At 44.0% G+C, this 23,942-nt stretch overlaps 1 protein-coding gene across 3 annotated transcripts; it reads right to left on the bottom strand.

Moving 5' to 3' along the window:
- Positions 1 to 1,447: 1,447 nt before the first annotated feature.
- LOC118938337 (transcription factor AP-4-like) lies at positions 1,448 to 20,777 on the bottom strand. Of its 3 annotated transcripts, none has more exons than XM_036941754.1 (7): positions 20,347 to 20,776; positions 18,121 to 18,286; positions 11,300 to 11,398; positions 10,772 to 10,960; positions 7,487 to 7,585; positions 5,669 to 5,836; positions 1,448 to 5,371 (listed from the first exon to the last, which is right to left on the bottom strand). In XM_036941754.1, the coding sequence occupies exons 1-7, from the start codon at positions 20,433 to 20,435 to the stop codon at positions 5,219 to 5,221; spliced, it is 963 nt and encodes a 320-aa protein (XP_036797649.1). In that variant the 5' UTR covers positions 20,436 to 20,776; the 3' UTR covers positions 1,448 to 5,218. The 3 variants fall into 3 exon arrangements, with proteins under 3 accessions (XP_036797649.1, XP_036797647.1, XP_036797650.1); XM_036941752.1 differs by having other exon boundaries at positions 18,079 to 18,286; XM_036941755.1 differs by lacking the exon at positions 7,487 to 7,585 and having other exon boundaries at positions 18,079 to 18,286; positions 20,347 to 20,777.
- Positions 20,778 to 23,942: the final 3,165 nt, after the last annotated feature.

Here is a 23,942-nt window from a genome sequence, read left to right on the forward strand (position 1 = left end):
GCCTGACTGTGGGTCTGCCCAGGGGGCTTCTGGCACGACAACCAATCACAAAAGGGACACATGTACATAAACCAGAGAGCTGGAGTGAACCAACAGGAGGGAAGGAAGGAGAGCGAGAACCTGGGCCACGTTCAATAAAACCTGTTTCATGACTACAGAACACAACCCTTTTTTAACCCTTCGCTATACAGTGGGGCAAAAAAGTATTTAGTCAGCCAACAATTGTGCAAGTTTTCCCACTTAAAAGATGAGAGGCCTGTAATTTTCATCATAGGTACACTTCAACTATGACAGACAAAATGAGAAAAAAAAATCCAGAAAATCACATTGTAGGATTTTTAATGAATTTATTTGCAAATTATGGTGGAAATAAGTATTTGGTCAATAACAAAAGTTTATCTCAATACTTTGTTATATACCCTTTGTTGGCAATGACAGAGGTCAAACGTTTTCTGTAAGTCTTCACAAGGTTTTCACACTGTTGCTGGTATTTTGGCCCATTCCTCCATGCAGATCTCCTCTAATATAACTTTTTGGTAAAAACTCAACTCGTCGTGTTTGGAGGACAAAGAATGCTGAGTTGCATCCAAAGAACACCATACCTACTGTGAAGCATGGGGGTGGAAACATCATGCTTTGGGGCTGTTTTTCTGCAAAGGGACCAGGACGACTGATCCGTGTAAAGGAAAGAATGAATGGGGCCATGTATCGTGAGATTTTGAGTGAAAATCTCCATCCATCAGCAAGGGCATTGAAGATGAAACGTGGCTGGGTCTTTCAGCATGACAATGATCCCAAACACACCGCCCGGGCAACGAAGCGGTGGCTTCGTAAGAAGCATTTCAAGGTCCTGGAGTGACCTAGCCAGTCTCCAGATCTCAACCCCATAGAAAATCTTTGGAGGGAGTTGAAAGTCTGTGTTGCCCAGCAACAGCCCCAAAACATCACTGCTCTAGAGGAGATCTGCATGGAGGAATGGGCCAAAATACCAGCAACAGTGTGTGAAAACCTTGTGAAGACTTACAGAAAACGTTTGACCTCTGTCATTGCCAACAAAGGGTATATAACATAATCTCAATAATAAGTATTGAGATAAACTTTTGTTATTAACCAAATACTTATTTTCCACCATCATTTGCAAATAAATTCATTAGAAATCCTACAATGTGATTTTCTGGAATTTTTTTTCTCATTTTGTCTGTCATAGTTAAAGTGTACCTATGATGAAAATTACAGGCCTCTCTCATCTTTTTAAGAGGGAGAACTTGCACAATTGGTGGCTGACTAAATACTTTTTTGCCCCACTGTTACATCACCGGTGTCATAGAAATTGCACTGCCGTAAAAATGTATTACATTTAAAATCAGATATGTAACAGTTAAACTGCTCTTAAATGCTAATGTGCTAGCTACACAAAGTGATAGTGATAAACAGAAACGAGACCAACTTGTAAAAAATGAAGTACAAACTTTATTATTCTGTCTTTACAAAAGGCACAAGCCTCTTCTTTATCCACCCACAATTTTCTTCTTAAAAAAAAACTCTAAATATAATAGCTTCTCAACGACCGTGTGGACTGACTGTCCAACAAAACACAAGACAACAGATAAAGAGGAGCTGGGGAGGAGAGGAGTGCGTGAGTGACGGAGAGGGAAGACAGGATGAGAGTCTTGTGTTGACTACAGACAGACAAAGAGATGGGGGACAGACAGACATGGGACAGGGGTTGTATTCACTAGGGCACACCGTAGCAATGGAAAATTAAAACAACGGTTTCTTATTGGGCAAGGTCAGGTAGTATCTCCCTGTTTCAGTCCATTTTCTTCCGTTTGGTGCCTAATGAATACACCCAGGGTATATGACCGGGTCAGACACAGGGAAAAGGGGAAATACACAGCTGTGTGGTTTTAGTCTCACAACATATCAAGAGCTTCAGCCGAGGAGAGGCCCCCTTTCAGAAAATAAGAGGAACCCTCTCCCATATATAGTACAGTAAGTGCTTTAGAACCGTAACCCCCCCCATTCACTGACCTCCTCCCTGACCCCTGCCCACCTCACAGGCAATCTGTTATGTATCTAACAGAGATATCGTATAGAAGATACACAAAACATCTATGGGACAGTGCTTGGCATCAGCAGAGAAAATGTTTGAACACAGGTACTGAAAAGGGCTACTACGGACATAGCATAAAGCGTAACCAAACAAAAACAACAACATTTTCTTCAGCAATCAATAGGACTGGATCAGAGGACCGCCCCTACCGATCCAGATTATAAGGTTTATAGAGGGCACGCCTCAAGAATCACTGACCATTTCCAAATAATGGAACTCAACATGGCTAAGTTGGTTTTTTTCCTGGGTGAACACAGTGGTTGCGTTCCAGGCTGACTAAATTACAGTCACAGTGCATGCAGCAACCTATGGCTGCGTGCCACCTCACTGACTTTCCAGTCCGGCATCAGTTGGCGGTGTCATTTTGTGGTAAGCTGATACAAAAACACCTATCCAGGCATTGTGAGGTTCTGGCATGCGACTGCAATGAAGTGGCCTTGAACGTGGCCAGTGTGAATCCACTGTAAATACCAAGAAGGAAGGATAGGAGGGAGATGCGTCTCATCTGACCAGCAGTAAAAGGACTCCCTCTACACTCAAAGGGAAGACATAAGGGACAATCAACAAATCAATACAATTTACCATCAAATCATTTTACATTAAAAACGATTCCTCTGCGATTGGCCGTATTGTGGCCAAAAATAACCTCGGACAAAACCGTTGCTTTTTGCTCTTGAAAAGTGCCAGTTAGAGATGCTAAAGGTACTGGTGGAATCTTCTGGAATGTCTAAAAACAATGCATCCACATCTCCTTTTGGAAACCGCAGCACACTAAAACAAAGCATAAGCCACCAAGTGTGTATTTATATTGGGAGGTTCTGGACATAAAGGTTTACAGTATCAATCCTATTGAACAGTGTTCAGGCGTTCTCTATATAGGTGTGGCCAGCCTCTACCTCTTTCTCGCTCTGACTCCAGGGTTGAGTTAAGGCTGGCCTCACAGTGCCTACCCTGCACATTAGAAGCTGTGTTATGGCAAACCGCTGCCCCTCTCTCGCTCTCCACACACCTCAGGCAGCGTGTTATCCTGGGTGCAATCCAGATGGGCTTATTCTCAACAATTTCTGTAAGTATTGTAAGGATCTGACAATCTGCACAGAATCTGGGTCTCTCGAACCCACCATGACTGTACATGTGTGTCTGCATTCCCCCCTCACTCCACAGGATAGGAGAACCCCCAAAACAACAAGGTTTCAATCAGGTCAGCCTGGGAAAACTCAGGCTTTTGAAAAAGTGTCTGTGATCCCTGTAAAACCACTGTCATATCTGGGGCACAACAGAACCATCATAGACAGACTTTACAGAGAGAATGATACAATTAAAACAGACAATAGCCAGGGATGCTAACTGGTCAGGGCTCAACAGAACCATCATAGACAGACTTTACAGAGAGAATGATACAATTAAAACAGACAATAGCCAGGGATGCTAACTGGTCAGGGCTCAACAGAACCATCATAGACAGACTTTACAGAGAGAATGATACAATAAAAACAGACAATAGCCAGGGATGCTAACTGGTCAGGGCTCAAAGGAGCCGAAACATTTTTGTTTTGCACGGCGACACGCTAGAAATCTGTGGAAACCGCAAGAAAATGTGTCTATTTTCAGTGTGGGGTTGTCACAATATCAACATTTCACTAATGACGTGATACCACGCCAAGTATCACGGTGCCGAGTAGTATGGTGATACCAGAGATACCTGACCCCCCCCAGGACGCGTGTTCCTATTAGTGGAAACATATGAGTCAAATGCAACTCACAAACATCAGAGAGACGTTTCCAAAACTCAAGGACAAATGATGGGAGGAGCTTTATCAGATGATGGGAGGAGCTTTATCAGATCTGGGACCATTAATTGCACAGGGGGGTGTGTGTGTTCTCCTACAATATCAAACAGAGGCCTGTCCCAAACACAGGGCTTTCCTAACCCCGGACACAACCCACCTAATTACAGCGTGGAGCTGGATACACCAGCCTACCCTGTGTACAACAGCAAAAACACACAAAGGCTTTTAAAACTCAAGATGTACTCATCGATTAGCTTATTCAACAAGCTAGATGCCAAAATGTCAGAAGCAGCACACGAAAGGGTGAATCGCTGTTACAGGTTTTCATCTGTACTACTAATTAGGGGAGAGTGTCACCTATAAAAATGTCTACTGGGAACCCAGCCCAGTAAAACGTGTGATGGCACAGAAAGAGAAAGAGGGAACCGGAAGTGCACTCCTCCTCTTTCCATAGTAAGCTTAGCTTTAGCTTTGTCTCCTAACAGCACCACTGAAATGAACAGACCTCTAGCTGCGTCAATATGGTCACGTTTCAGTTCAATCCCTGTGATTTATTGACCAGAGCCCCCGAGCACAACACAAGATCAAAAAGAAAACCTGTAACGCAAACTCTTACAAATTCTTTGTAAAGTACAACAGAAAAACGACAACATTTTCTCTTACTAGGGAGCGAGTCTTTAAATGCTCACAGTGTCTCATCGCTCAGGGGAGATTCCCCTGGGTAGAAATATGGTATATGAAGAGATACAGGAAGTAGAGGATTTCTTGTAGAAATTATCTCTAGTATGGGGGGTGTGGGGTCACCTGGGACGTCTGTGCTGCTGGTTGGGGTACACCTGTCCTGTCCAGGCGTGCTCTCCTGCTCGCTGGGCAGAAGTTGCTTAGTTTGTTTTGGAGAAGGTGAGAAAGAGTCTCCATTGGACAACTGAGCCAAGGGACCGGGCTGGACCTGGGTGTGACACTTCCATCCTCAGGCAGCCCTCTGGAGGAGCTAGACCCAGAGAGGGAGTGGGTTTAATGGGTGTTTCGTGACCGATTGGAAGGCTGTTGGCCGCTTGAGCTATGTTGAACTGTCAGGTCAACGCATCACCTTTCTACTGATGTTTTTTGTCCGGTTTGAGAAAAAGCAAGAAAGCAGAAAAGGGAGACAGAAAGAAGTGTGTATGTGTAATTATCCAGTTACAGTAGACTATCCTAGTTCAGTGTGTGTGTGAGTCTGATCCGTCTATCCAACCTAATAAATGGCCATATAATCAGAGTATTGTGGGTGTTGTACAGGGCCCCCTCTCGTGGCCCCTGTGTGTGATGGGAGGCCTCAGGGCAGTGAGCAGTCCTCTGGCCACTCGCTGTCGGACGCCGTGTCGGACCCCGCTGTGTCTGTGAGGGCGCGTCCCTGGGTGACGATCACCGCCCGGCGCTGTTCCTCCTCCCCCACCCTCTCCTGGATGCTCTCAATGTGCTGGATGGCCTGGAGATGGAGGGAGGGAGAGACAGATATGGAGGGAAGCAGAGAGTGAGTGAAAAACAGCAGTGGCAGACGCAGTGACTACACCACCATCTGGTGTTCACATGTGGAAATGCACTGACAATTGCCACTTTTTATGGACACTTTCCATAGAACTACCAAGTGTTTTACAAACTGACAGAAGAAAAATCTATCTGCAAAATACCAAAGATAACAGTTGCATAAATTCAGAGCGCAGTTTTTTTCTCCCTGGGTTTGATACAACTACAATTTCTCCACTAGTGTTCTTCTTTGGCTCACCTGCACAATGGTGTCCAGGTTCTGGCGAGACGTGGAGGCTGTGTTGATGACAGAGGCCGGGCCCATGGTTACCACGGTGACGTGATGGGGAGGCGGGGCTGGTGCGGGGGCTGGGACGATGACCGTGGGGTGGTGGGTGGGGGCGGGGGACGACCTGGGGGCCAGCACCTGGAGGGACGGGAGGATGAAGAGGTCACACAGATATACATTGTGCATGTTAGAAATTGACTACAGTAGAGTCAGACTACAGAATTACAAATCACCTTGCATCCCAAATAACTACAGTGTATTCAGAGCCCTTGACTTTTTCCACATTTCTGTTATGTTAAAGCCGTGTTCTAAAATTGATTACATTGTTCGCCCCCCCCTCACCAATCTACACATAATACCCCACAATGACAAAGAAAAAACACAGAGTAAAGGGTCTGAATAGTTATGTAAATATAATATTTCAGTTGTTTATTTTGAATACATTTGCTAAAATGTCTAAAAACCTGTTTCGTTATGTCCTTATTGGATATTGTGTGTAGATTGATGAGTAAAATAATACATTTTATCCATTGTAGAATAAGGCTGTAACGTAACAAAATGTGGAAAAGGTCAAGGGGTCTGAATACTTTCTGAATGCACTGTGTTCATGGGATCAAGATGAGTGATTCTGCACCTCTCCTTGCCCAAACCGATCCCCGAAAACACACTGGTTGACACTCGCACTCAGTGAAAGTGAATTTTTAGAAAGAGCAAGACATTTGGTTCAGTCATCCTAAAGCGCCACATGATGACTAACAACAGATTATATCCCAGCTTTATTATTTAATAACATGAAAATACACCAGCAGACTCATCTTCCCAACACCCCTTTCCTAGGGGCTTCTGCTGCCCTCTGGTGAACAACAATACAACTACCATACACCTTACTATGTTACTCTCCAGCCTGAGCCCTAGTGACACTGTCATCATGCTGTTCCCTATTCAACCTGAGATGCCACCGTGAGGGAGGGAGAGACCGTCACCGCAGAGATGGGATTTCTAGAGCCATATAAAATGAACAAAATGCATCAGTGATTCGTATTTTCCTTCCACTTCCTGAAGAGGCAACAGCACAGGAACGCCCGTCTGTGTGCGCATGTTTGTCTACCACTTCGTGTAGCCGCTAGTGGTGATGCTAATGTCATGACAACCATCTTCTGGTAGATAGAAATGGTTCCCAAAAACCTTGGGAACCATAAAAAGTGGCTTGTATCATGATTATTTGCATCAATCGAGGGGACGTCTGTTTTGTAAACTCTGCCATCAAATGAGCGCTACAGAGACATTGCTACCCAAACAACAGTCTCTAGCTGGTGTGCAGCTCAATTAAAGGGTAACTACACCCCAAAATCAACCTTTCTTTTTCCACACCTCAAAAGTTGTCTCCTGGTGTGGTCTAAGTATTATTGTGGACTTACAACATCCAGTTGTGTAGTTTTTCTTTTAAAAAATGTGTGATTTTGAAAGCAAAACAGAATCAGGAAAAAGCAATAACAACAAAAATATGGGACTAGAATGATTCCCGGGCTCTCAAGGATGTGACTGAAACGTAGTGATCTGTGCGCCAGTAATGGAGAGTCGGCTGTTAATGTGTCAGAGCTGTTGACCGCGGTAAACCTTGAGCTCAGCTATATGTTACTCTCAGACGGGTGCTGTGTTGATGCGTTTCCACTGTGGCGATTTAGAGTCTTCCTGACGCCTCTGGAGACAATAATGTATGTCACATCAGTAGTGTGTGTGTGTTGATATGCGAGTGTGATTGTATGTCTCTCAGTCTCTTTCTCTCACCTGTGGGCTGTGGGCTGGGGTGCTGGCTCTCTCCTGCTGCTCGGAGTGAGTTCCTAACACATGTTCAGGCTGAGTACCACCAACCACAACACAGCAGACCTGAGTGGTTAACAGAGGTAGGACTCAGACTGGAGACAATAACACGGCCATTACTGAATATGCACCGTCATATCTATTATCTCTGCGCAACATTGCTAATGAGTATGGTCATTAAAGCCTTGGATTGGTCTTTATATACTGAACATAAATATAAACGCAACATGCAACAATTACAAAGACTTTATTGAGTATAAGGAAATCAGTCAACTGAGATAAATTAATTAGGCCCTAATTTATGGATTTCACATGATTGGGAATACAGATATAAATATGTTGGGGGAAAAAGAAGGGGTGTGGATCAGAAACCCAGTCAGTCTCTGGTGGGACCACCATTTGCCTCATGCAGCGTGACACTTCTTCTTCACATAGAGTTGATCAGGCTGTTGATTGTGGCCTATGGAATGTTGCCCCACTCCTCTACAATGGCTGTGCGAAGTTGCTGGATATTGGCGGGAATTGGAACATGCTGTCGTACACGTCCACCCAGAGCATCCCACACATGCTCAATGGGTGACACATCTGGTGAGTATGCGGTGAGTATGCAGGCCATAGAAGAACTGGCACAGTTTCAGCTTCCAGGAATTGTGTACAGATCCTTGGGACATGAGGCTGTGTACTATCATGCTAAAACATGAGGTGCATTTTATAGGCCTTCCCAATGGTACTATGCATTGGCATTCAAATAGACTGAATTTGACAGCCTACCGGAGAGATGTTGGCGATGCAAGCACACTGATAAAGCCTGTCCGTGTAGGCTACCAGGAGCATGAATCTCACCCTGTCCATGTAGGCTACCAGTAGCATTAATCTCACCCTTCCATTTAGGCCACCAGTAGCATTAATCTCACCCTGTCCATGTAGGCTACCAGGAGCATGAATCTCACCCTGTCCATGTAGGCTACCAGTAGCATTAATCTCACCCTTCCATTTAGGCCACCAGTAGCAATAATCTCACCCTCGCCATGTAGGCTACCAGTAGCATTAATCTCACCCTCGCTATGTAGGCTAACAATAACATTAATCTCACCCTTCCATTTAGGCCACCAGTAGCATTAATCTCACCCTCGCTATCTAGGCTACCAGTAGCATTAATCTCACCCTCGCCATTTTGGACACCGATTATGGCCGATTACATTGCACTCAACGAGGAGACTGCGTGGCAGGCTGACTACCTGTTACGTGACTGCAGCAAGAAGCCAAGGTAAGTTGCTCGCTAGCATTAAACGTATCTTATAAAATACAATCAATATTAACATAGTCACTAGCTAACTACACATGGTTGATGATATTACTAGTTTATCTAGCTTGTCCTGCATCTAATCTAATTGCATCTAATCGATGCGGTGCCTGTTAATTTATCATCGAATCACAGCCTACTTCACCAAATGGGTGATGATTTAACAAGCGCATTCGCGAAAAAAGCACTGTCGTTGCCCCAATGTGTACCTAACCATAAATATCAATGCCTTCCTTAAAATCAATACACAAGTATATATTTTTAAACCTGCATATTTAGTTAATATTGCCTGCTAACATGAATTTCATTTTAACTAGGGAAATTGTGTCACTTCTCTTGCGTTCCGTGCAAGCAGAGTCCGGGTTTATGCAGCAGTTTGGGCCGCCTGGCTCGTTGAGAACTGTGTGAAGTCCATTTATTCCTAGCAAAGACCATAATTAACTTGCCAGAATTGTAAATACTTATGACATAACATTGAAGATTGTACAATGTAACAGCAATATTTAGACTTAGGGATGCCAAATTAACATGAATTTCATTTTAACTAGGGAGATTGTGTCACTTCTCTTGTGAAGTCCATTTATTCCTAACAAAGACCATAATTAACTTGCCAGAATTGTAACAGCAATATTTAGACTTAGGGATGCCAGAGAACACCAAGATTGGCAAATTCGCCACTGGCGCCCTGTGCTCTTCACAGATGAAAGCAGGTTCACACTGAGCACATGTGACAGACGTGACAGTCTGGAGACGCCGTGGAGAACGTTCTGCTGCCTGCAACATCCTCCAGCATGACCGGTTTGGTCAGTCATGGTGTGGGGTGGCATTTCTTTGTGCTCCATGTGCTCGCCAGAGGTAGCCTGACTGCCATTAGCTACCGTATGCTGGTGCGGTTGGCCCTGGGTTCCTCCTAATGCAAGACAATGCTAGACCTCATGTGGCTGGAGTGTGTCAGCAGTTCCTGCAAGAGGAAGGCATTGGTGCTATGGACTGGCCCGCCCGTTCCCCAGACCTGAATCCAATTGAGCACATCTGGGACATCATGTCTCGCTCCATCCACCAATGCCACGTTGCACAACAGACTGTCCAGGAGTTGGCGGATGCTTTAGTCCAGGTCTGGGAGGAGATCCCTCAGGAGACCATCCGCTACCTCATCAGGAGCAAGCCCAGGCGTTGTAGGGAGGTCATACAGGCACGTGGAGGCCACACACACTACTGAGCCTCATTTTGACTTGTTTTAAGGACATTACATCAACGTTGGATCAGCCTGTAGTGTGGTTTTCCACTTTAATTTTGAGTGTGACTCCAAATCCAGACCTCCATGGGTTGATAAATTTGATATCCATTGATAATTTTTGTGTGATTTTGTTGTCAGCACATTCAACTATGTAAAGAAAAAAAGTATTTAATAAGAATATTTCATTTCATTCAGATCTAGGATGTGTTATTTTAGTGTTCCCTTTATTTTTTTGAGCAGTGTATATATACAAATCGGCTGATTAATCAGTATCGGCTTTTTTGGTCTTCCAATATCGGTATCGGTGTTGAAAAATCATAGTCGGTCGACCTCTAGTTTTGTGTCATGTTTTTCAAACGAGAAAGCAACAACAAAAAACTGTTTCCTTTGTCATGGAACACCAAGTTGAAGTCAATATGCTGTTGACCTCAACAAACTGGCCCAACACCCGTCAATTGAAACGCTGGGAAACTCTCACAGAAACGGATCAGAAATAAAAATCATTGGATAATTATATTGGAGCAGGAGAGTTTATAAATAGCCTATTTTCAGGGACTTTTTAATGACCAAATTGAGGAAATGACTGATTTTCAACTCAAGGTTTTCCAGTACTTGATTTTCTGAGCTCCAAATTCAAGTACTTCAATCACTTCAAACAAGCACGCTGTGCAAACCCTGAATACGGAGGTTCCTGGTGTGTCTCTGTTCCTACCTCCTCCTGTCTCAAATGCTCCTCCAGCATCATGCGGACAGAGCGCTCCTTGTCCAGCTGCTGTCTCAGCTCCACCATCTCCCTCCGCAGGTCATCCGTCTTCTCCTCCTCCAAAATGTCTGGGGAACCGATCCCTTCATCCTTCTCCTCCGCCCCGCGCCTCCTCTTTGGGGAGGAGCCGCTGAACTCCTGTTGGAGCAAGAGAGGGAGCGGAGGGAGGGAGGGAGAGTAAGTCATGGAGGACTAAGATAGGGTTGATTTGGACTACGACGGGTGAGTCCTTCCATTGTGTTTGATGAACAGTCTATGAACTAAGGAATGGACACAGGAAAGTAAACTGAATTTTAAGAGCTGAGAATAGTAGAACATTTCATCTACTGAGGCCAGATTACTATTGTTAAAAAACAAAGTAATGATTCTGAGCACAGTAGTGTGTCTAGAGAGCCACATGCTGGAAGGAACAACTGCGTATCTAAACTTAATGGGGGGGGGTTGTAGTAGTGACACCAAATGATGACGGTGTCTCACCTGAATGAAGCGTTTGAGCTGGCTGTTCTGTTGCAGTAGCCGTGTCTTCTCCTGCTCCAAAGCGAAGATGTACTCTGCTGTCTGCTGCAAGATGGCCGCCTGTAGAGGAGTGAACACTGTTATAACTACGACAAAATGCTACATAGCAGTAACAAGAGCCTCTTGACTGGTGCTGTAGCAGCAACTAGAGCCTCTTGACTGGTGCTGTAGCAGCAACTAGAGCCTCTTGACTGGTGCTGTAGCAGCAAATAGAACCTCTTGACTGGTGCTGTAGCAGCAACAAGAACCTATTGACTGGTGTTGTAACAGCAACAAGAGCCTCTTTACTGGTGCTGTAGCAGCAACAAGAACCTATTGACTGGTGTTGTAACAGCAACAAGAGCCTCTTTACTGGTGCTGTAGCAGCAACAAGAGCCTCTTTACTGGTGCTGTAGCAGCAACAAGAGCCTATTTACTGGTGCTGTAGCAGCAACAAGAGCCTCTTTACTGGTGCTGTAGCAGCAACAAGAACCTATTGACTGGTGCTGTAGCAGCAACAAGAACCTATTGACTGGTGTTGTAACAGCAACAAGAGCCTCTTTACTGGTGCTGTAGCAGCAACAAGAGCCTCTTTACTGGTGCTGTAGCAGCAACAAGAGCCTCTTTACTGGTGCTGTAGCAGCAACAAGAGCCTCTTTACTGGTGCTGTAGCAGCAACAAGAACCTATTGACTGGTGTTGTAACAGCAACAAGAGCCTCTTTACTGGTGCTGTAGCAGCAACAAGAGCCTCTTTACTGGTGCTGTAGCAGCAACAAGAACCTATTGACTGGTGTTGTAACAGCAACAAGAGCCTCTTTACTGGTGCTGTAGCAGCAACAAGAGCCTCTTTACTGGTGCTGTAGCAGCAACAAGAGCCTCTTTACTGGTGCTGTAGCAGCAACAAGAGCCTATTTACTGGTGCTGTAGCAGCAACAAGAGCCTCTTTACTGGTGCTGTAGCAGCAACAAGAGCCTCTTTACTGGTGCTGTAGCAGCAACAAGAGCCTCTTTACTGGTGCTGTAGCAGCAACAAGAGCCTCTTTACTGGTGCTGTAGCAGCAACAAGAACCTATTGACTGGTGTTGTAACAGCAACAAGAGCCTCTTTACTGGTGCTGTAGCAGCAACAAGAACCTATTGACTGGTGTTGTAACAGCAACAAGAGCCTCTTTACTGGTGCTGTAGCAGCAACAAGAGCCTCTTTACTGGTGCTGTAGCAGCAACAAGAGCCTCTTTACTGGTGCTGTAGCAGCAACAAGAGCCTCTTTACTGGTGCTGTAGCAGCAACAAGAGCCTATTTACTGGTGCTGTAGCAGCAACAAGAGCCTCTTTACTGGTGCTGTAGCAGCAACAAGAGCCTCTTTACTGGTGCTGTAGCAGCAACAAGAGCCTCTTTACTGGTGCTGTAGCAGCAACAAGAGCCTCTTTACTGGTGCTGTAGCAGCAACAAGAGCCTGTACAACTTCAAAGGGAAGACTTGTCTATCAACTCATCAGTAGGTGTTACAGGTCTGCTTTAAAGTTAGTGAGCCCCTTGTTCTATTACAGATGTGTTTAGTTTTTACCATCAAATCTTCATTTAATCAGAACCAGTCTTTTTGATCTGACATAACAGGTTTATATTTACCAATACCATATGTTGGTGTAGAGGAAATTATTCTTGTAGTAGAAAAACAGAATTAAAAAGGAATTAGTGCAGGTGCAAAAATAAGAGAACCACAAGTTGCATTGGTTAAATCAAGTAGGTATGTAGAATCAGGTGGGTAAAATAAGAGAACCACAAGTTGCATTGGTTAAATAAAGTAGGTATGTAGAATCAGGTGGGTAAAATAATTTGGTACCAAATGACCCAATCAAAGGAGAGATCGTTAGGAAAGAGTTTGGGCGGGACTCTGACAAATAGAGATAAGAAACCTGGTCAGTTTGGTGTTACCCAACCAGGTGAAGGCAAAGCACGCCATGCTGCGAGGAAAGGAGATCTCAGAGGACATCAGGACGTGGGTATTGAGAGGACATCAGTCGGGGGAAGGTTATAAAATCATCTCAAAAAGATGTGAGCTCCATCAGTCCACTGTTTACAAATGGAGAGCATTTAACATCACAGCAACTCGGCCTTGAAGTGGACATCCTTCCAAAATATCCCCAAGAGCCACAAGAACAATAATAAATCTGGTAAAAACCAACCCAAATATAACATCTAGAGATTTTCAGACCTCCCTTGCTGCATCTCAGGTAAATGTGCCTGCTTCAACAATAAGAAGAACACTGAATCCAAATGCCATTCGTGGGAGGGTTGCTAGGAAGAAGCCTCTGCTGTCAAAAAAGAACCAAACTGCCTGTCTTAACTTTGCCAGAGACCACCTGGAGAAACCTGAAGGTTTCTGGATGTCTATTCTCTGGACCGATGAGTCCAAAACTGAAAACGAAAACACAACACGGTCTACCCCCAAAATAACCTTATCCCAAAGTCAAGCATGGTAATGGAAATGTCAAGATCTGGGGCTGCTTTTACTTCTCTGAACTGGGACGACTCCACATCACTAAGGGAACCATGAATTCTTGAACAGACAAGGGGATTCTTGAACAGAACGTCATGCCATCAGTCAAGGAGCTAAAGCTGGGCCGAAAGTGGGTCTTCCAACAAGACAAAGACTTAAAGCAAATCTACCAAATAATAGCTCAGGAGAAAGAAGATTTGTGTTTTGGATTGGTCAATCCTGACCTAAATCCAATCGAGATGCTGTGGCAGGACCTGAAGCGGGCAGGTCATGCCAGACACCCCTCAAACCTCACTCAATTGGCTGAGTTCTGTAAGAAGGAGTGGGCAAAAATCCCTCAAAAACAGACATCAGAGACTGATCACTGGCTATAGGAGACAGTTACTCCAAGTTATCGCTGCTAATAACTATTGACTGAAGGGGTTCACATATTTGAGCACACATCAAATCTGAGTTTCTGTTAAATAAACCACTTTTGTTAGATGAACAATGAAAATATATATATTTTTTGTTTCTGTCATTTACCTGGAATGTCTGTATTACGAAATGGGGTTAATATGTTTATTTTAATATTTTATAGCACAATAAATGACCAGCCTGTAGGGTTCACATTATTTCAAGCAGCACTGTACATATCTAGAATCATATGTACTGGGAGTTGAACAGACATGGCAATATCCCCGTCTGTCTGACTGATCTCTATAGACTTTAACCTACTGTCTCACTATCCCTGTCTGATCTCTCTAGACGAACCTACTAACCCCGTCTGTCTGACTGATCTCTATAGACTTTAACCTACTGTCCCACTATCCCTGTCTGATCTCTCTAGACGAACCTACTAACCCCGTCTGTCTGGCTGATCTCTATAGACCTTAACCTACTGTCCCACTATCCCTGTCTGATCTCTCTAGACGAACCTACTAACCCAATCTCCCTGTCTGTCTGATCTCTATAACTTGAACCTACTGTCCCAGTATCCCTGTCTGATCTCTCTAGACAAACATACTGTCCCACTATCCCTGTCTGTCTGGCTGATCTCTATAACTTGAACCTACTGTCCCACTATCCCTGTCTGATCTCTCTAGACAAACATACTGTCCCACTATCCCTGTCTGTCTGGCTGATCTCTATAACTTGAACCTACTGTCCCACTATCCCCGTCTGATCTCTCTAGACAAACATACTGTCCCACTAGCCATGTCTGATCTCTCTGGACGACCCGACTAACCCAATCTCCCTGTCTGTGTGACTAATCTTTCGACTTGAACCTACTATCCCACTATACCGGTCTGACCGATCTCTCTAGACCAGGTATTCCCAAACTGGGGTACGCCCAATAAAAATGTGATTCACATGTATAAAAAAAAAATCTTCACATTTTCAAACAGCCCATTTTCCACCGGGCTATACATTTAGCTGAGTTTTTTCTCTCTCGCCTGAGTAGCCTCGCTTCACTGCCAAAAATAAAATTAAGCCATCAGTGAAATAACAACACAATGTCAAATACAGGTAGCCTAGTCAAATAATTAACATCCTAGCACATTAACCGTTACTCCCTCACGGGAATTAAACTAACGGTACGTATGTAGCCAAAAGTAGCTGCTGCTCATTAGGTTTGCTCCAAAATGGATAAATGGTTTAAAAAAAGTAAGGCCTGCGTCCATAGAGACACATACCAGCTCTACTGGTAGTACTGCTACTACCAGCAGTACTATACCTGCACCTGTCGGCGACAAGTTGTTCTGCTTCCACGAGCACATCCAATGCTTAGCATCAGTCATTCTACATTTGTTGTAGCCCAGCTAGCATGGACACTGACAGTTGTGAATCTGATGCAGACGAAAAGCTACTGACTCCTTACCCGGGAAAGCACAGAACAACAGACAGGGACATTGGACCATCGAACTACATTGATTTGGGGTTCACTTAAATTGGGAGTAGTGCCTTTCCTCAGCCACAGTGTTGTTATATGTGATAAAGTATCTCACAACTCGATGAAACCCTCAATCTATTTAGAAACAAAACATGTCAATTTGAAAAATAAGCCACAGGAGTTTTTTGAGCTAGAATAGACAACTTTTGAGTAGTAAGATGTGTATAAAAGCAACTGATACCATTAATTAGAAGGGGCTAGAAGCGTCTTATATGGTGAGCTGAGAGTGGCGGGCCTCCCAGGTGGTGCAGTGGTTAAGGGCGCTGTACTGCAGCGCCAGCTGTGCCATCAGAGTCCCTGGGTTCGCGCCCAGGCTCTGTTGTAACCGGCCACGACCGGGAGGTCTGTGGGGCGACGCACAATTGGCCTAGCGTCGTCCGGGTTAGGGATGTCCTTGTCTCATCGCGCACCAGCGACTCCCGTGGTGGGCCGGGCGCAGTGCGTGCTAGCCAAGGTTGCCAGACTTTCAACCTTCGTCTCTCCCGAGCCCGTACGGGAGTTGTAGCGATGAGACAAGATAGTAGCTACTACAACAATTGGATACCACGAAATTGGGGTAAAAATTTAACAACAAAAAAAGAGAGTGAGAGTCGCTAGGACAGGCAAGCCCCAGACTATTGTAGATGACTTCATTCTTCCTGCTGCCGCGGATATGGCTGGGACAATGCTGGGGGAAAAGGCCAAAAAAAAACAGACTTCTTCATCAAACAACACTGTTTCACGAAGCAGATGTTTTGAAACAATCACTGCTTCGCATACAAGCCAGTGAATTCTATGCGTTACAGCTGGATGAGTCAACAGATGTGGCGGGCCTGGCACAGCTCCTGGTCTGTTACATTTATGGGGAGTCAATTAAGGAAGACATCCTCTTCTGGAAACCAGGAAAACAGGAGGAGATGTGTTTAAAGTACTGGACAGCTTTGTGACATCTAATGGACTTTGGTGGTTAAGATGTGTTGGTATCTGTACTGATGGAGCAAAAGCCATGACAGGGAGACACAGTGGAGTGGTAATGCATGTGCAAGCAGTTGCTCCCGACTTCACTTGGGTACATTGCAGCATCCACCGAGAGGCTCTTGCTGCCAAGGGAATGCCTGACAGCTTGAAAGACGTTTTGGACACTACAGTGAAAATGGTTAACTTCGTTAAAGCAAGACCCCCGAACTCTCGTGTATTTTCTGCATTATGCAATGATATGGGCAGCGACCACGTAACACTTTTACAACATACAGAAGTGCGCTGGTTATCAAGAGAGAGACGAGCTTAAAGTTTTCTTTACTGACCATAATTTTCACTTGTCTGACTGCTTGCATGATGACGAGTTTCTCACACGACTGGCCTATCTGGGTGATGTCTTTTCTCACCTGAATGATCTGAATCTAGGATTACAGGGACTCTCCGCAACTATCAATGTGCGGGAGAAAAATGACGCTATGATTAAGAAGTTGGAGCTCTTCTCTGTCTGCATTAACAAGGACAACACACAGGTCTTTCCATCATTGTATGATTTTTTGTTTGCAAATGAACTCAAGCTTTCTGGATCAGGCTGCGCTCAGAGTTTTACCAAGCCAGGAGTCGCTCTGTTAAAACACTGATGTCCTTTGCAACCACATACCTATGTGAGAGTGGATTCTTGGCCCCCACTAGCATGAAAACTAAATACAGGCACAGACTGTGTGTGGAAAATGATTTAAGGCTGACTCTCTCTAATTACAACCCAACGTTGCAGAGTTATGTGCATCCTTCAAGCACGCCCTTCTCATTAACCTGTGGTGAGTTATTCACAATTTCCGACGAACAAAAAATATTTTATATGTAAGATGGCTAAATAAAGAGCAAAATGATTGATTATTATTATTTGTTCTCTGGTCCTATAAGAGTTATTTGCCACTTCCCACATTCTTATGTTTAATAAACGCATTGTATAGTGTGTGTGTGTGGCAGGCTTATTACAATGATGGAGAGAAAAAACATTTGAGAGTGTGCTGACCCTGGTGCTAAACAGCTGGAGGTTGACTGTTTGAAGGGGTATGGGACTATAAAAAGTTTGGGAACCACTGTTCTAGACTTTAACCTACTAACCCAATATCCCCGTCTGTCTGATCTCTCTAGACTAACCTACTAACCCAATCTCCATGTCTGTATGATCTCGCTCTCCAACTCCCTCCTATCTGACCTTGCTAAATGTTCCCCCTCCATTTCCTTGACCACAATGTGTGGTGGACCTTTCTGCCTTTATTGTGTCCTCTTATAATTTCATTAATGCATGTTGTAGTTTGCTACACGGTTTTAATTTGTTATTGTCTAATAAACAAGTCAAAGTCTGACCTACCTTGCTGAGTTTCTCTCCCTTCCTTTCCTCCCTCGGACCCACCTTGCTGAGTTTCTCTCCGTCGCTGTGGGGGATGAGCGTCTTGAGCGATTGGAAGCCGGAGTTGATGCTCTGCATGCGCCGCCGCTCGTTGCTGTTGGCGATCTCCCGGCGGATCCGCCGCTCCTGGTCGCGCGCCGTCTCGGGGGTCAGAGGAATGTTCGCCAGGCTGGGGGGGAGGAAGAGAAGAGGTCGTAAGGTTACACAATAGGGGTCAAAGGTCCACAGAGTAGATATCAAGCGAGATCTTCAAGTTGACCTCTATTGGTCAGTTTTGAATGGAGTATAAATTCAAAACATGAATGAACCTACTGTGAGCAACAGTGCAGCTATGTATGAACTATCAAAACAAGCCAGAAAACAAAACTTTGTTGAGCTTTCAAAACAGAACCATTGTGATGGTCAATTTCGATGCTAAAAATACAGTAACAACCATGTCATGTGCCATGCTTCCTACTACCATGTTGACTGTGCCTCGAGAAAACAGCATGAAAGTGCAGAACAGGCTTTGATGTTGTTTTCTTAGAACACCCTAGCAGACGCTTCACGTGGCCCACTGCACAACACAATGCTGACGTTCCTGCTAGAACCCCTGGCCAAACCCCATTGTTTCAGACCTCTGAACCCACGGAACACAGCATGTGAGAATTCCAACCATAAAAGCGTTTGTCATCCTGATTTGTTCAGCATGGCTCCCACACAGATTCCATTTGGGATGGGAAATGTCTAATTGAACTTCCACATCCTCTGTATCTAATGGGAGTATCACTGGGAAGCTTTCTAGTAGCAAGGCTCTTATCAGTACTGACTCAGCTGCCTCAGTGCAAACACAGGGAACAATTGTGCAGACACAGATGGGGAGAGAGACCGTGTCTGCTGTTTCCTTACAACCCAGAAACCAGCCAGCAAACACAGCCTCTGCCAAATCACGACTGGGTGGTAGCGAATAGCGAACCCAGTCACAAATACAACCACCATAGCTTGACAGACTAGGAACAGTATATTAGATGAGTTGCTTTAAACAGGGTCCCCAAATTATAGCAACATTAACATAATAAACAGTCAAGTATTATCATAATAAATACACATTTGTAAGTGAGAAATAATATTTGACAATGTATTATGGCCAAATGTGCACATCAAAGACTATAATTGAGTGTTGCTTGGACAATTTTATGCAAAATTACACAATTCGAAAATAGAACTACATGTCCCAGACCACGTGCGCAGACCACACTTTATCCTTCATCTCCGCCTCCCTGTCTACTAAAGGTTGCAAATGCATCGACTGGCCTTCCACTATACACACCCCCTAATTAAAAAGACCACTACTAATTTCTCAATCGGTTGCGGAATGCCTCGCGGCGACACAATCAATGTCATACGGTCCAATCTGTTTTAGAATGCATCGCGCCGCCACACTGCTGCGTTCAAAACCACTCATCGAGTCCTCCGCCATTACAACAATGCGACTGCTTCCTCTACATGCGGCGGCATTGCTGAGCTGCGGGAGAAAAGACGCAGTGCATACGGTACTAGAGTGCACCAAAATGTGGCCAAGAATACCAGCGAAACTATGATTTCGTTGCACAAATGCGATTACTTAAACTTTCACCGTGAATTTTACATAAATTATCCGGAAATGTGAAGTTACTGGAGGGAAGACTACGACAGATCCCTCACCACTTTAGCACAAGCATGGCCGCACTGCCCACAATAACTTCAGCGCGCTCCCCAACGAACTGAGCAAACAGTACTCCCTAGGACGTGAACGAAACATTCATAACAAAGGTGCGACACCTTTGTTATACATGTACTACCTCTCTTGCTCATATGTAAATTAGTATACTTATCCAAAACATAACGTAACCGTTGGGAAAATATCAAAATAGCCAGGGATCTCTCGGAACAGAGCAGCAGCGTGGTGTGCATGTAACCACGTGGGGTATGTTTGTTAGCTACTAAATGTCTAGATTTAGCTAAAGTAACGGTAAAATTAAGTTACATATGAATGTACTGAATCGTCTTCTACCTAATATGAGTACTTAATCGATATTCAATAAAGGTAATTGTCTCGCTCTTTGACAGTGGGTCGTGTACAGTACACAATAACATACAGATCAAATCAAGCATGTTGCCACGCCACAGTCTCTAAATGCGCACCACCAGCAGAGATAAACAAATTGTTATCGTATACAATAAGGCGAAATAGTAAAAATGCACACACACCTACAAAGACCCCCAATCACTTCCTTCTCCGTTTTCCTAAAATGTTGCAAGGAGGGCACCTTCTGTGCTGGTACCATGAAATACTCCATGCTTTCCTCTCCAGTTGTGTGTCCCCCGGTTCAAATGAATTAACGCACAAAATATGTCCCAGTTTCAGGTGCAAATTCCCTTGCTCATAAATCTAGAATAATTTCATAATTCGGAAAATTCCTTATGTAGTAGCAGAGCAGTCGGAGTTCTAAACGTTACTCTACTTCCAGCTGATAGGGTTCCCTCGTTGTGTGGCGCTCTCAATCTCTCTCTCTTTCCTTCTGCATGTACGTGTATGTGTGTAGTTGCAGCTGATCGGATGTCTTTCAAGGCGGGAAACAGCTGGTAGGAATCACACAGCACTACCAAAAGCCTCCTTCCGCGGACAGAGGGACTGCATCATGTAAACAAAGGATTATTTAAATCTACACTGGAGGGGGCGAGGCACGAGTCTGGTTGATTAAATGATAGCCACAAATGTAGAATTGTTTCCATTGAGTGATACCGATCACTGATGCTATATCTCGAATCCTAGTAGCCTAATCTACAGTTATTATGACATTATCTATTTTGTGAGGATTTTCCACGTAAATTAGGAAAAACATTATTTTTTTTGCATGCGTCACTTAATTATTTTAAATCTACGATGTTTTTCGAAATGTTAGCGATAGAGCGGAGGAAACCAGTCTGTTGTAGGGGCACTGGTCTCCTCTCACTATGAAGCGAACAAGCGGGATCAGCTGACGAGTTGGCAGGGCTCACAAAAACAGCAACAAACTGTGGGGGGCTCGAGTGGGGAGAGGAGCGAAGGGAAACAGCGCCGAGAGAAAGAAGCTGACATTGAACAGCTGAATGTGTTCACCATTTTGGGTGTAGGAGAGGAGAGTTACCTAATCGCCACTCCTGCCTTGTTGGTGCGTGCTGTGCGAGCAGAACAGAACTCGAGCCACAAAATGGGAGCAGTACCCTTGCACCCGGAAATGTGTGTAGGATAAGCGTGTGTAGCAATGTTACAATGTTGGTCAATTTCACGGCTGATCAGTCGCTGCTGCAACAATTGTTACACTTGCTGCTGTTGCTGTGTACAATGTTGCATGCCAGGCTATTACGGCGTTATAGTATAGCGCCATCTTTCTCCCAAAACTGCAGGCAATCCGCAAGTTTAGCACAGGATCATTTAGCTACTTATTGACACGCCCCAGCTATTGCTTTTCCTATGCTATTAGCGATTAATAGTTTTTATATGACATCATAGATAGGCTGGACCTAGATTCATTGACAAAAAAAATGAAAGCCTGCAGTCAGCTGGTTTTGCTTCTAGGCTAAAGGAGCTCACTGGGTGGTCAGGTTAGGTCCTGCCATGGAAAAGGAAGACCTGGTGCATGTCCTGCAGCGTGATGCACCATGCAACATACACAGTATTGCAGATGACATTGACAATACACAACTATTTTCAGCTACTGAAGAGACATCATCTAGGGAGGCTATTCCACATTCCTATGTAACTTTAATATTGTGCCCATGTGATCTGAATGGTCTGAATAACATACCTGTAATAAATGGAGGGCAGGAAAGATTAGAGCATTTTGCATTATGTCAGAGAACATTGTTAGTTGCATAGCCTATACACATAATTATAAGCAAAGTAGCCTATTACATCACTAATATGGGTAACCATTAAGAGCCTAAACTCATGCCTCCAGTCTCATTTCTGATTCTGCCCTTCACACCTGAATCTGAGCATTCCCAACAGTGTTTATTCAGTAGTCTACCTAGTCATAAAACAAATGAACAACTGGATTCGTTTTACAGGAAGAAAAAAAAACTCTGCAACAAATCTAACATACTGTACATCGGTAAAGGTGGCAATGAATCTGTTATTACATATATTTGCACCAGTCATCATTGCTCATAGGGCTACACTTCTCCTCCAGTACACACATACACACACACACACACACACACACACACACACACACACACACACACACACAGGCCCCGGAGGACAGCCAGGGACACTGGCATAATACCACAAAAGGACGAAGGCAACACAGTTGAACAGGAATATAATGAATTAGTTAAGTGTCATGTTCATACCCTTCAGTCTAACATGAACATAATATGTGCGTGAACATGTTGCTTGGGGGCTATTGTTATATGTTATAATGTAATCTGTTACAAGTATTTTGCATATATCTACTTTAAAGTTTCTAATATAACAGGTTCACGCAAGCTGATTTATGCACATAGGCCTACACTTAAAGGCTATACAGTCAAGTAATGTTGTCGACCTGCCATTATGTTTAGAGTTATGTGATAACTGTCTGTCTGGTGGCTGTGGTGCTACACATGACTTACCCTTCACCTTAAATAACCTGTTTGCATGGCTGTTTTCATCAATAATAATTATTTACACATTAATATAGGCTATGTTTATTTGTGTACTTTAGTGTGAGTGTATTTGCCTATGAATGTAACATTTTTGGATGTACCACTAGGTAGGTACCAGCCACTATAGGTCCAAAGAGTTCTGTACACAACACAGGTGTTGCATAACTTCCTCGTTACTTACCGTATGCCCCAGACATATTAACCCATATGTTCTCAGAGACAGACGTATTCACCCAATATCATGCACAAGTTATGTTGGACTTGATCATTAGTCCTAGTCTTGGGAGAGCTAGACATATGTGCAACCCATCACTAAAACACCAGACACAACTGGGCGGCAGGTAGCCTAGCGGTTAGAGTGTTGGGTGAGTAACCGAAAGATCGCTGGTTCGAATACCCACGCCGACAAGGTGAAAAATCAGAAATCTGTCAATGTGCTCTTGAGCAAGGCAGTTAAATCTAATTTGCTCCATGGGCGCTGTGCCACTATGTATGACCCTGTAAAACAACCAATTTCACTGCATATGACAATTAAACATGTATTATTATTAACTACTCGTCAAGATAATATGGCGTATTAATGATGGGCTGGAACAAAAGCCTGCTCACTTTGTAGCTCATGACCAGATTGGAGAGTCAAAATTCACAATTTACTGTTACTGACACGACCTCTGGTGGTTGGATGAGGTAAAACAATGTTACTGGTTCAGCACTTACCTGAAACACCATAATTGCTCTGGGGTTTTTGGTACTCCGAGGCAGTGTATCGGAGTTCTCCCTAAGCAACACAAGTGGGCTATACCTAATGGTGCACTGCAATAATTATTAGGGCTATGGGCCTAGGTATGTGCCACCTATTGCATCAGGAATTCATTGACTTGGTAGGTAGCCTAAGTACATTGATTGGTCCCTGTCATTTCCTAAATTAATTTAGTAATTGAATAACAATAGACAAAAAGATAGACATTTATATAGGTATATTTACAATAGTACTATTTTCTCCCATCATCTCTAATAAACTGAACGCGAATGAATAGAAAATAAGCAGATGTCACTTATAAGACACCAAAACAACTAGAAACACGTTTGTTGAATATAAAGAAGTTAACGGGTTAAATATGAACACCAAATATGTGGCAAGGAGTTTTTTTTAAAGAAGCTCAGCAATTTCCTGT

This window comes from Oncorhynchus mykiss, chromosome 13 (genome assembly GCF_013265735.2).
Source record: "Oncorhynchus mykiss isolate Arlee chromosome 13, USDA_OmykA_1.1, whole genome shotgun sequence".
Lineage (NCBI taxonomy): Eukaryota > Metazoa > Chordata > Actinopteri > Salmoniformes > Salmonidae > Oncorhynchus > Oncorhynchus mykiss.

What these genes read in the sequence shown, in the direction of transcription:
- LOC118938337 (XM_036941752.1), bottom strand. Translation starts at nt 20,435, where the DNA reads ATGGAGTATTTCATGGTACCAGCACAGAAGGTGCCCTCCTTGCAACAT. An exon ending in GTGATTGGGGGTCTTTGTAG is followed by an intron (nt 18,287 to 20,346) that starts GTGTGTGTGCAT and finishes CCTCCCCCCCAG; the next exon opens with CCTGGCGAACATTCCTCTGA. An exon ending in AGCATTTGAGACAGGAGGAG is followed by an intron (nt 7,586 to 10,771) that starts GTAGGAACAGAG and finishes TTAACCACTCAG; the next exon opens with GTCTGCTGTGTTGTGGTTGG.